At 41.9% G+C, this 15,729-nt stretch overlaps 1 protein-coding gene across 6 annotated transcripts in view; it reads left to right on the top strand.

Annotated features, from left to right (window-relative positions):
- Positions 1-15,729, top strand: part of KIF25 (kinesin family member 25) — a 43,674-nt gene extending 27,945 nt beyond the window's left edge. For all 6 annotated transcript variants that reach the window (XM_048045889.2, XM_048045892.2, XM_048045891.2 and 3 more), the window contains 6 exons: positions 492-641; positions 1,725-1,901; positions 6,165-6,316; positions 8,739-8,936; positions 11,531-11,686; positions 12,925-15,729. In XM_048045889.2, the coding sequence (XP_047901846.2) occupies positions 492-641; positions 1,725-1,901; positions 6,165-6,316; positions 8,739-8,936; positions 11,531-11,686; positions 12,925-13,082 (991 nt within the window). In that variant the 3' untranslated portion in view covers positions 13,083-15,729. The remainder of the gene's footprint in view (positions 1-491; positions 642-1,724; positions 1,902-6,164; positions 6,317-8,738; positions 8,937-11,530; positions 11,687-12,924) is intronic.

Raw genomic sequence — 15,729 nt, 5'->3', positions numbered from 1 at the left:
CCGAAGAGCCTTCCTGAAACAACTGTGAGAGCTGAAGAGTTTACTGTTCCCAGCTGTTAAGACATTAGTGCTGCGGTTTGCAGCGCAGCACCGTAAGACAAATCAAACCCAGTGATGGTTTACTTTAAAACACTGTACTGTAAACCGCAGCAGTTCAGGAGCTGATAAACAAGAAGCTGAGTAGTGCATGAACTGGAAGTTGGGCAGACAGGAGGTCTAACATCATCGATCATTCCAAGCTAAGCATCCCTGCTTTTGTCAGTTCCTTGCCCTTCAAATGTGCTTAAAAAAATAAAAACACGTTTAGGAGATGTTACAAGCAGTACTTTAATTTCCGTCATATTTTTAGATAGCCAGAAAGAAAGCTGCAGGGGCAGTATATTTATTATATTTATTTCAGTTAGTGTTCCCAATTTGTTTGGGTTTTAACTTGGTAGTTTACACACACATTTGGTAATGGTAAAATAAATGAAGGCCCTTTTGATTTTCAGGTACAATGTGTGTATTATGGCTTATGGGCAGACTGGGAGTGGAAAGACATATACGATGTTGGGACCACAGTTAGAAGAGAACTTTGCATTTGCCTTGGAAGATGAATCAGAACTTGGAATTATTCCTCGAGCTACCCAAGAAGTGTTCAGGTAACACTAACCTGGTAATATCAGTAAAGGCTTGCTTACAGACTTTTCACCTTAAACTTTATAGAAAGGATGAAATAATGTTTGCAATGTATTTATTTTTACAGATACCAGTTTCACAACTGTTAATATTTATAGCATCTCTGACTGCCAATCCATATTTGAGATCCGATAGATTTCTAGTCTCTAGCTTAGTCTGTTTTTCTAAGAAAATAAGGCTATGCAATTATGCAATTTTACTGTGTACATCTGCCCATCTGTCTTTCAGGCTTCTTTAACTTTTGAATACGTTTCAACCATAGTTGTACAAGTCCAAATGATAATTAAGTTTTTAGAAGTTTTGTGAAAATTGACAGTTGGAATAGATGAAAAGGATCCAGGATAGAACCCAGTCCCCAAGAATGGTAGTGGAATTTTTAACCACTATCTGTTTTCTCTAGAAAACTAGATTTTTCAGTTGAACCTAGTGTGTGATTTGAACTGATGGGCTGCTATGTTATAATAGAAGAGTCATTAGAGTTTTTTTCATCTAAGCCTATTTCTTTTGGAGAAGAGTGAAATCGAAAGAGCCAACTTTGCACCAGAATAATTGTATCTAACTGTAAATACTCTCCTGAATAAAAAATCCCCTAATTAATTTATGAATTTTCTGAGCTTGTGGACAGATAACCCATTACAGATCTAGCTGGGCAGTTTAGCATCGCTCTCTGCTCATTGCCTGCACTCTGGCAGAGTTTATCATACCTTGAGCTCTGAATGCAGTAACCTCCAGCAGAGCAATGGTATGAAAAATTTAGAGGAGAGTGTGGGGTTAGTAGAGAAAAACAATTTAAGCTGGCACAGCTGTTTGGAAAATGAATGTTTACTTAGTGCTTCATGTATAATTTAACTGTATATTCTGATTTTTCAGCTGAACATTAGCATGTGGGTGAGGCAAAGTCATGACTGTGGATATTTAATAAGCACTTTTATCAGATTGTTAATTAGATTACAATTAAAGAATAGTTCTTTATATACAGATTGTCCACTTGAGGTTTGACTTCAGCTTTCTTCATTTGTTTTTTTTTTTCTATTTTTACTCTCCAGGCTTATTTCAGAAAAGCCACCAGGAAGTTACTGGGTTGAGGTTTCTGTTGTAGAAGTGTATAATAATGAAATTTTTGATCTTCTGGCCAAAGACAGTTGTGGAAAAGTATTTGGCGTCAAACGTGATGTTGTCACAACCAGAGAAGGAAAGAGCAACGTTCCATTGCTTACATATGAGTGAGTGCACAACTTGATCTTTATCATCTGATCATGATCCAGTGTGATGCACAGCTGTCATAAATTCCGTTTTAAATGTCAGGGATTGCTTCTAAACAATGAGTTCTTACCATATGGAAAATGAAAAACTGGATGGCTCTCGCTGTCTATGAGACTGCAAATGTCAAAATTCTTTCGGTATTAACAGTACAATGAGTTTTGGTCACACTTCTGCGTCGGGTACTTTACGCTCAGAATATCTGAAGACAGCTGTATATTTCATTGCTGCTGAATCTAGGGTGTCTTGTCAGCTGTAGGAAAAGAGGGAATTCCCCAGTCACAAAGCACTTTCCCTTTGGTCTTATTAATGATAAATTTTACAGATTATAGTAGAAATGGGTGTACTTTTCTTTTTTAGGTTTTAAAGCAGCTGTAAAGTTAGCTTTCCCTACACAAATTGGCTTTAAAAAATACTTCAGAAAGATCATTTAAAGTCATCTTTTAATATAAATACCCATCTTGCACTGTTTAGTATTCCGTTTTCATAACTGGAGGCATTAAAGTGGGAATTGATATGCTGGCATTTGACCCTTCCCAGCATGCAGGCATATGGTAAGATTGATTCTTATTTATGCGTTGTGGCATTGAAGGGAGACCTAAAGTAATTAAGACTACAGCTCTACTTGTTGTATTGTTTCCCTGTATGTCCTAAGCATTACAAAAGCTTGTCCTAGTGCATGTAGGAATGGCTCTTGATGTTACGTATGTGTAGTATACAAGGGAAATATATAATTCTTGTTATATATAAAACACCTTAACTAAATAGATGATGAAAATACCATGTTGATAACAATTCATATATTAACAAGAGTAAGTCTGTTTCAGATGCTTTATTTCAGCAACAGGTGTGTTGTTTATGCTGTTATTAAATCATCTTTAATAAAAACAAGTGTTGACAAGCAGCGCTTGTGGCACCAGAGAGGAGATGCTACCCAGTAGAATTAAGCTACCTGTGAGCGCCCAGAACATGAACAGATTCCACAAAGGAACATTTCTGCTTGTGCACGACACAGAGGTGTAGCAACTTTTAAAAAAAAATGTTCTGTTTTTTGGGCAGATAAATTTATAAAAAGAAGCATCTTGCCTTATTGAAACGTTAAGCACAGTTTTGCAGCATTTTACATTTCTGGGAGAAACAAGATTTTTTTCTGTACCTCTCTATCATAATCCTTGTCACAGTCTAATCCCTACTTTTCCAGGAGGAACTGGAAGTCAGATATGAGAAGCATTTTCCCTGCCTCTGAGTTAAAACAAAATGCATGTTCAGTAGAAATAACTGAGGGCAGTATTTTTATCTTGTGGGACTTATGCCACATAAGCAGAGTAGTTGTTGTTTGTTCACTGGGTTCATGATACTGTCATAAAGCCTTGATAAAAATACACTCTCACTGGCTTCTCCAAATGTCCATTAAAGTACAGAGTAGTCTCGTTTCTGTTAACATGAAAAGAAAACGAAAAACTCCTGCAGAAGTGATTGGTGCGGAGCCTAACCTGTGTGTGCTGAATCCTTCTTGGAGGAGCTAGCCTTGCACATTTGACTAGAGCAGAAAGGAACTGTATGACTTGGGAAATGAAAATGGGTGCACATAGCGTGGGTATGATGGAAGGTGAATACTTTTTCTTGCTTTGCCAGAAACTCCAAATAATTTTTAATTATGGTATTTCAAGATGCTGTCCTGGACTCATTCCTGAAAGAAGCCTACCCCCTTTCCCAAGGGAGCTTTGTATAGTCAGCAGGTGACCCATCTCTTTTCCTAAGCTTTGGAGTAGGGAGAGGTATCGCTGGATTTGTGCCACAGAGATAGGAACTAGAATCAGCAATAAGGTTTCATTTCATCTTCTATTTCATAAAATGGCTGCAATGTTTATTTCTCCAAATTTTAATTTATGGTTAAAGAACCTGGAGCCTTGAGATAAGCTTAAGATGATGTTCTCTTAAGAACACATCTCAATCACTTGGTAAATACTCAATTCTAATGCATATATAAATAAGTATATGGACTCGTATCTCAATTACAATGCAAGCAGCAAAAAGTCCAATTGATAAACAAGTTATATTAATAATTACACAGAAACGTTAATAAGAAATGGCAAATCCAAACAAAGTAAGGGAACCATTGAATGAAGCCACCCAGCTGCCTGAAATCTAAAGTAAACGGATGGTGCTTTGAATAAAAACACATCCTCATTTGTGATAATATTTCATCTAGAATATAGTGGCCTGCTGGGTGTCGCTGGCTTCTCCATATGTCCATTAAAGTACAGTAGTCTCTTTCCTGTTAACACGGACATCCTACCGAATGACAAAAACCTCAGTCTCTTTCTTCTTTTATGACTTGGTTGACTTTGGAGAGCATTCAGCATCAAATTTTTAACCTAACCACAACAGGGCTTCTCTTTGTAGAGTCTGGTTCGGGAACACGGGGTACGCAGAGCTTGATAAAGTAGCAGAGGCTCTTACCATCGCTCCTGCTGAGGAGCTGCTGTGACAAGCACGCAGCACTGGGCTGGGGACGCTGCTCAGCTCCAAAGTCAGTTGCATTTTCCTAGTAGGTGACCAGCACTGACTGCATGCCCCGAGGCTTATCTTCTGCAAACTGTTCGGAGCACAGCAGCTTGCAGCACTGACCGTTTGCCCGTGCACAGCGACAGCAGCTTGCAGAAGCCGACTGCCTGTTGCTGCGTCCTCGCGAAGGCTGCTCACCTCTGCGGGCATCCAGTCCTGGCTGATCATTCACTGGAGGACGCAGCTCAGAACTCAGGAAGGCAGGACCTGTCACCTCGGACTTGAGGCACCAGTCAGATTCCCCAGCGTGAGGCTCTGCCCTCTCTGACAGTAGGAACTAGAGCCACAGCTTCCCTGCTGCTGCCTGCTCAGCTGAACCAGGGAGACATCACGGGCACAGGGGCAGAGCTAGTGCACAGGATGCCAGCACTCGGGGCGTAGGATTGCTAGGCTGAAGTCTGTTGTGGTCATTTAGCTCCTGCAGCCATAGTTCAGTGTTGCTGGTTTACCGAGGGAACTGCTTAAGCGTGTGTAGGTATGGTGTAGCTAAGTGTTCTTCTCTTCTTCAGATGCTTTATTTTTAGAGCAAATTGTTTTATCTGAATATAGTTCTTTTTTTACTTTGAACTCTTCAAGTAGTGCTCTTCATATCACAAAGTATATTTGTGCCCGGTGTGACTTTCACAGCCAAATCTAAGGCAAGAAGGCCTTGCCTTTTATCACACGCTCGTTTTTGCTGATTGCAGCGATGTGGAACCAGGTCTGTAGTGAGCAGCCTGTTAGGAGAGTTACTGAGGGTTCTGGCGTGTTTCAAAGTATTCAGTAGCCAGGCTGTGCTATGCAGTCTTAATAATTTATATCCCCATCTAGATACTAATGTTTATATGATGCAATTTGAGTGATTATTGAAGAAAGTAGTGCAGCGAAAGGAGCAGGTAGGCAATCTTGCCTCATTTGTTTTTAACACTGCAAACCTGGGGAAAATCATAGTGTCTTTTTTACTTTGCCTAATCATTTGATTTAACCCTCTGCGTCAGGTTTTCTTCCCTACAATTGGCCATATTTGCAGTATTTCAGCTGGAAAATAAAATGGATAAAGATAAAATGGATAAGATAAAATGGTCTACAAAAACTGATGCCTGTCTATTCTGACACTGTGCTGGAGTCCCTGCCCATTGGACAGTGGAACTCAACTTTTCCTAAGGATTCTGGATTTAATTCCAAATGTGAACTGCGGTTTCTAAAGGTCCATTAAAATTCCTGTTTTTTTGCCTTAATTCTGTACCTCCGAAAAATCAAGAGCTACCTTAACATAAACTGGACAACTCCACATCTCTAAGACCAGAGACGCCAAGAATGTCTAAATCTGTCTTTTTTTTTTTCCAAAGTATGAAGGAGTAGTCGCTCCTGTTGCTGAGATACTGTATCTAAAGACCTGCAAAGCTGGCAGCCCGCTTGCTCAGCACTTTCATTCTACATCACAGCTTTTGTCTTGAATTTTCATCTTCGACTATATAACTCCCAATGAAAAAGGTCTATACCACAGCTGCTTGTGCAGCTCAAAACCGAGATTAGTTCTGGGGTAGAATTAAGAAGAGTACAAGGAGTTAGAAGAGCAAGAAGTGGAAACGCTCAAGTTCCAATCTGAGTTGCCAGCTTTCTCGTGTCATTTTTACTGTGAATCAGTTCAACCTTGTGCTTGTTTCTTAACTTCCTAGGACTGTTGAAAATGCATCTGAATTTTTGCATCTGGTTATCAGAGGCCTACAGCTACGAGTCAGGCACCCAACGCTAGTGCATGCTCATTCCTCTCGTTCTCATCTGGTTGTTACGTTGACCATAACCACAATTGTCTCTGGGGATAGCTTGGGTAAGTAGGATGTTACTAAAATACTTTGTGAGACAGTTCTTTTTGAAAAACAGCCTGTGGACTTTGAGATTTTCATAGCGGTCTTTCTTCCTTTTTCCAATGCTTAATATATTCCCTCAGTTCTTTAACTTCTAAATACCTTCTTAAATAACTGACCAGTTTGATTTCTCAATGCTAATGGTTTTCTTAGAGGCTTTCATAGAAACTTTTCACTTCACATCTCTTGACTTACAGAGTTCTTGAAGCTTTATAGCATGAAACAACTAATTAAATAAATAGTATCAGTAAGATAGATGCTCAAATAGAGTGGTTAAATCACTTTGTATCATGTATCATATTACTCATGCAAACTTAGCATTATTCATGCAAAGTCTGAGGTGAAGCTAACCGTGTGTTTTAGGGATCAGCATAAGCTGGTGGTGAGAAAACTATTTTCTACCTGCTGCCTTGCAAAAATGTCCATTAAATTTGGAATCTCTTGAACTGTTCGTAACAGGCCACGATAGGAACAGACAACATAGTTGTCCTATTTAGTGCGGCAAAACCTGTATTTCTACTTTTCATTACCACACCAAGATTTACCAGTTTATTGCTTTAGGAATAACTTGGGCTTTGGGGGATTAACTTTGTTTTCTTTTGCTTATGTTGTAATTAGACTCTGTTTCCAGTGCTGTGGTCCGTCTCCTTCATACTCTGCAACAACAATATGGTTTTAGAAAGTGGAAAATATTTAACATTTTTTCCCCTAGATTGCTATCGGAAATTAAACCGACAATATTAGCAAAACAGAACAAACAGTACCCTCGCTTACCTATGGCCCTTGCCAAAAGACACAGTTACTTCAGATGTTGCAGCTCTAACGTTCCAGATGTTAGCTCTGTCCAGTTCCAGATTCTTGTCAATCAGATGTTCTAAACACTGAGTGTTCGCACCACTAGCACACCAGCAATCTTGTCTAGTCCAGGCTTCCCTTTGCCCTTTCTAATTGCTGTCACCCTCCTACACTGTGTTGTCTGGCAACAAAACTCCATAGACACCTCTGGTTCGAGGTGAATGCAGACTCAGGCTTTCAGCTTATAGCACATGGATGAAGGTGAGCAAGGTGAGCAACACAGGGGAGGAAAGCAGCACTGCAAATGGGATCTCTGCAGCAGTTTGACACTGCATTCTGTCTATTTAAAAGGAGCAATTCCTGATTTACAATCCAGGTGCAATTGTCAAATATCTCAAAACTGGAGATCTAAGTCACTAAATAAAAAGTCTCTGATGAGTTCTGCACTGAAAGCCAGGTTGACAAGCAAGCACTTTTTCAGGTTTGATGAAGGTCTTCTAGCATTTTGTTTCAGTAATATCTACTGTTTGAGGAGAGGAGTTAGTTTTCTTCTTCATCTCAAACTGAAGAGGACTGAGAACACTTATTTTTGCACTGGTTGTCCTGAAGCCATTTATTTTGTGTAAACCAACACCCCTGCCCAGTCTACGGAGTGAACAGCTAGCTTGGGTATTAGCAACAGCCGAGCTGGAGAGGTACAGAGCTCTACAACCCAGTTCAGTCTCCTTTTTAAGTGTTTTTTTTTTTTTTTTTAATTTAAGTATTGTAGCTGAGAACTTTCTGCTATTGCAACTAGACTCTTAAGTCCTCAAGAGAGTCTCTTGTCTCTATTACCTATAGCAGAGGGTGTGCCTTTTTTCCTTATATGTCTTTCCTCACAAAAGAGAGGGTGGGCAGATGAAAAAAAACAATGAAGGAAAAAAACCTGTTTAGGGAAAGCCATTTTGCACACATTCTTCCTAAGCTGATGTCACAGCAGCTTTTCCAGAGAACCTGTCTTCCTCCTCCTTCCCGGCAGACAGAGGAAGCCAGATGCTGCTGCTAAGGAAGAGGAAGGATATGAAGATGCAGCAGTTGGGATATGATGGCTGAAGGAGGTCCAGAGGGAACTAAAGCAAAAGACAGAACAGAAGAGGCAGGATGAACTTTTTCCTTTTTTCTTTTCTTCCCCCCAGAGCACCGGCAGAGAATGTTTCAAATGCTGAGAAACAGATTTCAGAACTTACTGCTCCCAAGCATCCAAAATCACACTTTGTTTGCAGTCAGTCTAAAACATGAAAAAGTGCCTCTTTAAAGTCCTTAATGGACTCCTGTTCCTTGTCTTCCACGTTGAAGTGCAAACTGTGAGGATATTGTATACAATACAACCTACACCAAGTCTTGTTACCAACTGGTATAATCTGTTTGATAAGAAAAACCTTAAATAAGATATAAAAAGCTCTTCAGCCTGCCCATGCCATTGACTGACTCATATAATGCTTTAGTTAGGATAGCCTGATATTGTACTTCCCCCATTGATGCCCCACTTCTTTCCCCATCTCGATTTCCAGTGCCAATATGAAGCTCTCGTTTGTTTTTTCCATTAACCAGGTACTTCATGGGAAGACGAACAAATCAATCAGAGACTAAATAAAGAGTTTTCCTGCACCTATCCACAAAAAGCAAGAGAGAATAGATCCACCTCTTCTTCCAGAGCCTCTTCCCCAGCACAGCTTGAAGCAACTGAGAAACCGAAGCAAGTCAAAACCAGACTGCAGCTGGTGGATCTGGCGGGTAGCGAGTGTGTCGGTAAGCAAACGCGTCCGTTTCTGACAAAGCTGTTAGGAATGATGGGCATGGATCCTCCCACACGTGGATTAAAATATTTACATTGAGCTCTTCGTGTAGAAATATGTGCTACCCTGCTTTCACGCAGGGGTGGTTTAAACACAGATCCTGAAATAACAAAGTTTTGAGGCCCGATTGTTCCAGTTTTACACTGATACAGTTTAACAGAAAAGCTGACTGCATAAGCCCGAAATAAGCCCAGGGCAGTTACCCCTGTCATAAGTACATTATTGGTGCAGATTGGTTTTATTAGGCCTGTTTTTCTACTCTGAAAATTACCATGGCTTTGTACAGGAATGTTTAAAGTGCAGAAATTATTTAAATATTACAAATATCTGTAATAATTGATATCACTATTTTTCTGCCTTAGTGTAGAGAAAGTCTTGAAGGAAGAAGGAAGTTAGTGTTGAAAAGATAATATTGCTTTTGTTGTTTCTTCAAAGCTTTTTCTTCCTCCCCCTTCCTCTGTGCACACAATAATTTCAGAAACTTGATTATTTCCTAAAGGACAAGCTTTCTTACCAAGAAAAGCCATGCAGCCAAATGTACCATTCCAGAAATAATGTTTTGAAAACTGAACTAGTATTATGAAAGAGTCCTTTACATTACTGCCAAGAATTCTTGCTGTTCCTCACTGTTAAACTTTTGTTCTACAGAAAAGCCTAATATAATACATTATTTTTTCATTTGCTCTGAGTGCTGGAAATTGTTTGGTAAACATGTAATTGAGCAATATTGTGTGGGTTTTTCTTCTCTCAGTTCAATCAGGACAAACATTTACTTGGTTTGGGGCTCGGCAGGCTCACTTTCATCAGTATTAGATGTGGTCCAGCACATGTGGTAGACTAACCTCTGCCACTGGCTGCACTGGTGGAGATTTGAAGATGCCGGACTTACTCTGATAAAAGTGAGGGCAGCTATTAACTCGTAATTGTTTTTAAATGTAGACAAATCTAAGTGAGCAGAAGTACAGCAGCCATCACGCTCGTTTAAGATGTGCATCTGCACTTTGGCTTGCTAGTTCCACAGCCGTCCTGATCACTTACACCAGTTCCAAGCTAAGTGATCCTTTTTTAGCAAACTCAGGCTCAGTTTGAAAGCAGCTAAATGCTGTGGGGAAGTTCATCTGACCAAATACAGAGATGAGTGGTTTAAATGCGTACCCCCCCTGACCTATTTGCAGTTTTCTGCTTTACGGTGATAGCTACTCTCTTAGGAGCCCCTCTTCAGTCTAGGGATTGCTGTAGACAGAGGCCCAAGTCTACAGTCAGTCTGAGATGCATCGTATCTCAGATTATTGTCCACCCTGTGGCAGGGTTTTCCAAACGGTTTTGCTCTGTGCCTCTCTGCCAAGAGGCTCTACCATTCCAGCTCCATCCTGCCCCACGGTCACATTTCTACAGCCTTCTCTGCCCAGGCTTCTGTGGCTATTTTTGCTCTCGCCGTACCTTTCCACATTTGCCTCTTGAACAGTTCTCTTGTTCTCCCAGTTCGGAAAATGCTGCTCTAAAGGGACGACAAGATCCATGGCCTCTCTCTGTACAGCCTCTTTTTCTGCCTGGAGGCAGGACTGAAGGCAGTTAAGGAAACTGCAAGCCCCTTCTGACCCCACCATCAGCTCCGCTTAGCATGGATCCTGCACGCTGGGTAGTGATAAATCATTGCAGATCCACGTGTAGCTCTTCCACTATCCTGAAGAAAGGCTGAATTTGAATAATACGATGCTAAATGCTAATAGTAAGTTTCTCATCCCCAAATGGTAGAGTTAAGGACAGGAGAAATTACTCTCAACTGGACACTCATCCAGACTGATCAATGAGCTGAGCTCGCAGTGCCTTTGTAAACTGGTGCAACTTTGATGAGCAGACAACACCCTTTGCAGTGTTGCTTGAGGGCAATGTAGTTAGTCACATACCACCATGCTGGGTGGGTGGCAAAAGGGCATCGTTTTCCTGTGTGACCAACTGTAACAAATCATACCATAAAGAACAGCGTCTTACAGACTTTGGTGAGCGTAAACCTCTCACACGTATGGCTGCTGTACTGTTCGGTTTCTGCAGATAATGCTGTCAGTGCCATGCTTGTTCTTCCTAAGCGTTACAGGCTGGGCAGTTAGCAGTTATAAAAAGTGGTGGAACACACCAGTCTTCTCTCCCAAGGCACCGCAGCCTGGTGTTTTCAAAAGCAGTGTTGTCTTGTCCGACCTTACAGTGTTCCTACTTTCTCAGTTCCCTGTTTGTAGTACATATGGAGCCAAGATGCATTGTACAGCTGGAGAGATCAACTTCAACATGAGGTACTTCAAACCATCTGCAGGCACTGAACCTTCTTTAACCTTCCTTCAGACAAGCAGAAACGCTGCACAATGGGTTAGCGTCTGCAGTAAACAACCGCCGCATCTTGCCTGTGGCATGGGTGGACTGGAAGTCACGGCTCAGAATTTGTGTTTAAAAACATCGTGTCAGAAGTGTGTGATACAGCACCAGAATTTCTCACAGATTACAGTCGAAGCAGCTTTACTTACTCTTACTATTGCCTTTTTCTTAATGTGTTAGGTATGTCTGGAGTGACAGGCGCAGCACTGAGAGAGACGTCCTTCATCAACCGCAGCTTGTCTGCCCTGGCCGACGTCCTTGGAGCAATAGCGGAGCAGCGATCTCACGTCCCCTATCGAAACAGCAAACTCACGCATCTGCTCCAGGACTCTGTAGGTAAGGAAGTATTCTGACTTCTGTTTAACAACGCAGACTTAATTTCCCAATCTTTTCCCCTCCCTTGTTGTGCAAAACCAGAGGATGATCCTGTAGTGACGCTCCTCCTGTGTGGGCCTCTGTTCACAGGAGCGGTGTGACTACACAGCTCTGGGAGTACAGGGAGAGTTCTGAATTTGGCAAAGCCCTCCTGTTTTCCAAGGTTCAGTTTATGAATACATTTAGAATAATCACATCTCTACCACGACAGTGAAGGGTAATGATTGCACTTCACTGGTGTTTCAGCTCATGTACAGTCTCAAGTTAAGCTTCAGTCTTTATTACTACAGCGTGCAGTCATGCATTTGCACGTTCCTTAATATTGGGCCCTGAAGCCGTAACACAAAGGAGGGAGACTCCAGAACATATGCATGGTACAGTGCTACAGCTTTTTTGTATCTGGGTCACCCCTTCCTCTCTAGCTCCTCCTCTATGCAGAAATAATTTTAAAGCAAGTGGAATTCCCGCAGTACTGTTGGATTGGTGTCAGTCCACGCACTGGTCCGTTCTTCTTCTGCCGGAAAGCATCAGTCCTTGTGCTTTTAGTCTCCAGTTCAAAGCTTTGGCAGCGACTGAGGTAATAGCTCTGCAGAGTTTCTAAAAGACTATGCACTATGCTTGAACTTCTAATTTCACCTAGTGCTAGCGTCCATCCTGTGAAAGGGGAAAGCCAAAGAAACAAGTCTAGGAGCTAAGCTGTGTGGGCACCGAGCCTGGTTTTAACCTTGTCTGGTGCATGACCTGGGTGACACTGTTTGGACAAAGAGTTGAAAGTGGCAATTTCCTTGTTTGCTTAATCATTCTCTGAACCTTTAGTAAATCTGTTTTGCTTTTTTGTCACAAAGTTGACAAACAAATGTCACACAAAGACGACCCTGAATTTGCAAGCATTTGACAAAGCTTAATGAGGTGTCCAGACCTTAAGGTACATGCAGACTAACTGATGATGCTCTAAGGGAAAAAAAATCTACATTACAAGTGTTTGTCCTACTGAAATGATGATCCTACATCATATTGCTAGACATAGGCTTCATTTTAAGGAGTTGCCTGTTTTCAGTAGCCTTCTTCATGTTGTCTTCTGCTTCATAAAAGCACTGGCAGCCTGTGCTGGTCGCTATGTACATCAGTACATTACTGGCGCATAACTTACTGAAAATAACGAGATAAATGAGCATGTTTGGGCTTTTTTCTGCTTCCAGGAGGCGATGCCAAACTGCTGCTGATGCTGTGCATCTCTCCTGACCAGAAGTACTTGACAGAATCTCTGCAGTCTCTGGGATTTGGAACTCGTGCTCGGCAAGTTCAGAGAGGACAGATCAAGAAAAAAAATCTCCCAGTGCAGAGTAAAGCAAAATAAAACCTAAGACTCCCATGGATTAAAGTATTATTAATGAGTTCCTCAGGCTGAAATGTATATCGTTGTCCTAAAGGCATTCTTTTAGATGTCAACTGCCAGATAAAATAAACAATCCTCAACATGGCATTAGTAAGCCATAAACCTGCTGATAATGTTCTAGCTCCAAAGATAATAACAAGAATTGACAACAGCTACCAGCCATGGTAGACTCTCATAGAAATAAATCAGGCTTTCTTAGGAAAGCTACTTCAAGACATGGTTTTGGTGATGTGTTTCCTTTAGGCAAGTAAGTAGAACTAAGTCAACAGACCCCTGATTTAGGATGGCTCGCTTCTGAAAGGCCAAGGCTGCCTTCTGTTTTCTCAGTAGAAGACAGGAGTCTGAATAGCATTCCAGTGCCTCAGAGCAGCAAATGAAATACTTCCTCACAGCTTACATTAAAATGAGACACACCATCATGGCTTGCTCTTCTGTCTCGCACCGATGGGGTCATTCCCAGTGCACTGTTGACAGGTAGGAGGGTAAGGGACCCATCAGCTGTACCGAATGGAGCTCTGCTCTCTGGTTTTAGGTATGAAATAACAGCACTAGCGAGATGGAGAAAAAGGAGTAAGGCTATAGCTGCTATCCCTCTGGAATGGAGCTTGGGAAGCAAGTGAGGGGTCACACAGCTTTCTGAAAACACACTCAGGTTAAATGGTTGGAGCAAATCCCAGCAATGCTGGGTTCACTGTGACTACAGCTTTGCCTGTTGTTTTTGTTTGTTTGCTCACTCCATGAGTGCTGAAGGACCCAGAACTACAGCTCCTAATGGCTAACGGGACCCAACTCCTACAACCATTTCAGTAGCAGTCTTGCTTGTTGTTTCAGTTGCAGTGCTGAAGTTAGCCACACCACAACACTGCAGCTGTCTGCACACTCTAAAAGCGTAAATACATGCCTCCCATCTATCAGATGAATAAAACACCAAGAACCCAGCTCAAGATAGGGTGCTTGTCATCCTCAAGAGGCTTTTACACTCATTCACCAATAGTGAAACAACATCGCATGGGGTTTGTGAATGAAGTTATATGGACAGATGTTTCAGGGAAACTTAGGCAAGATGAGAAGTGATTCTGAGATGAGTAGGTGCATTCAAATAACAGCTGATGCGTTTTATGCACTGCTTTATAGCTCAGCAGAGGCCTCAGGATTCACTTTGAGTTTTTACCTCCAGCAATCACTCTGCCTCTAGCCTGGGAGAAAGGTCAGCAGAAGGTCACTGCAAGAAGGCTTAAGTTGCAGTGGCCTGCCCAAAAGGCTGGAGTTTACAGCACTCCAAGTCGCTTAACCTTCACAAGCATAAATATTTATCCAGAAATTATATAGCATACTATTATCGGAATTTCACCCTTGAATATATAACAGCTGCTGTGTTGCATGCGGTGCTCTGGTGCTCAGAACATTGGCATTGCAACTTGGAGAGCTGTAATAATACTTGTTTTCCTAAATAATGTCATGAGGTTAAAAATGCCTCAACTTTACCCGATTCCAGCAGTAGCAGAAAACGAATCTGGACACGGGACCTTATAAAGCTGAACGGTCACTAAAGGAATCTCAGATAAAAAAAGTGTCAGACTGAGGAATGTCAGCCTGTTAAATGAAATGGAGGAGCAGACATCTTCAAGCTTGCCCTAATCCCATGACAAGGCTACTAAATCAGCCAGGATTAGAGCTCTGAAAGTGGTTAAGTGACATGAGAGGGCTAGCTGAATCCACCAGCATCTCTAAGGTCCTCCAATATTTTTGAGGATTTTGCACTAAGTGTTGCATGTAACTTGTTGTGAACTGTGCTTGCTTTTCTGGAGTTGCTCTCTAAAACTTGGCCTTTATCTATCATCTGTGTGACAGGGAAAAAACTGCCATCCCTATTGTTAAAGCTGAGAAATAAAACCTTTAAATATCAGCAAATACCAAAAGTTTAAGTTTCTACATTAACATAAACCCTGCCAAATTGTGCATATGCAGCATTCCCTATTCCTGTTTTCCTTTCCAGTGTAGCATATTACTCCCTGGCCTACGCAGTGAAGCGTACAGGCTATGCAGGGCAGCACTGTTAATATTTTGCTCTAAGAACTTTCAGTTTTGGAATTTCCTGGGTTACAGGGACTTGATTTCTTAATCCCAGCGTCAGCTTCGATGAACTGAAGGAAAGAAGGGCAAAAGTTGCAAGGGCAAAATGGCTTTTCTCTGGTACCTGCGTTCTGTATCGCACCTTGCACTGTCCCCTTGCCTGCTGCAATATAGGCTGCAAAACAGGCACCACACAGCTGCTACCCGCTGAACTGGACTTCAGATGCTGCTCTAGAATTTATTCTGCCTTTTGCCTTGCCCTGCTGGTGAGCTGAGCAAACTATGCGAGCAACAGCAGCTAGCTGCCTGCACCCCTTCTCAGACCGTTATGCAAACCACAGGGCACACAAGGGAATTTGGCCCTGAGAATATTTCGGCATTTGAGTTTAGCATCACGTTGGCCAAGGAGCAAATGGTGTGTAGCCTGATGAGCTCAGCAGCTGCTGGGAGGCCCCTACTCATGCCCTGGCGTGAAGGGAAGCAGCCCTCACCTCCTCGTCTCCTACTCGCACGGCCTCTGACTCACCAGCTGAGC

This window comes from Anser cygnoides, chromosome 3 (genome assembly GCF_040182565.1).
Source record: "Anser cygnoides isolate HZ-2024a breed goose chromosome 3, Taihu_goose_T2T_genome, whole genome shotgun sequence".
In the NCBI taxonomy this organism is placed as follows: Eukaryota; Metazoa; Chordata; class Aves; order Anseriformes; family Anatidae; genus Anser; species Anser cygnoides.
This window is presented reverse-complemented; position numbering and strand designations above follow the sequence as displayed.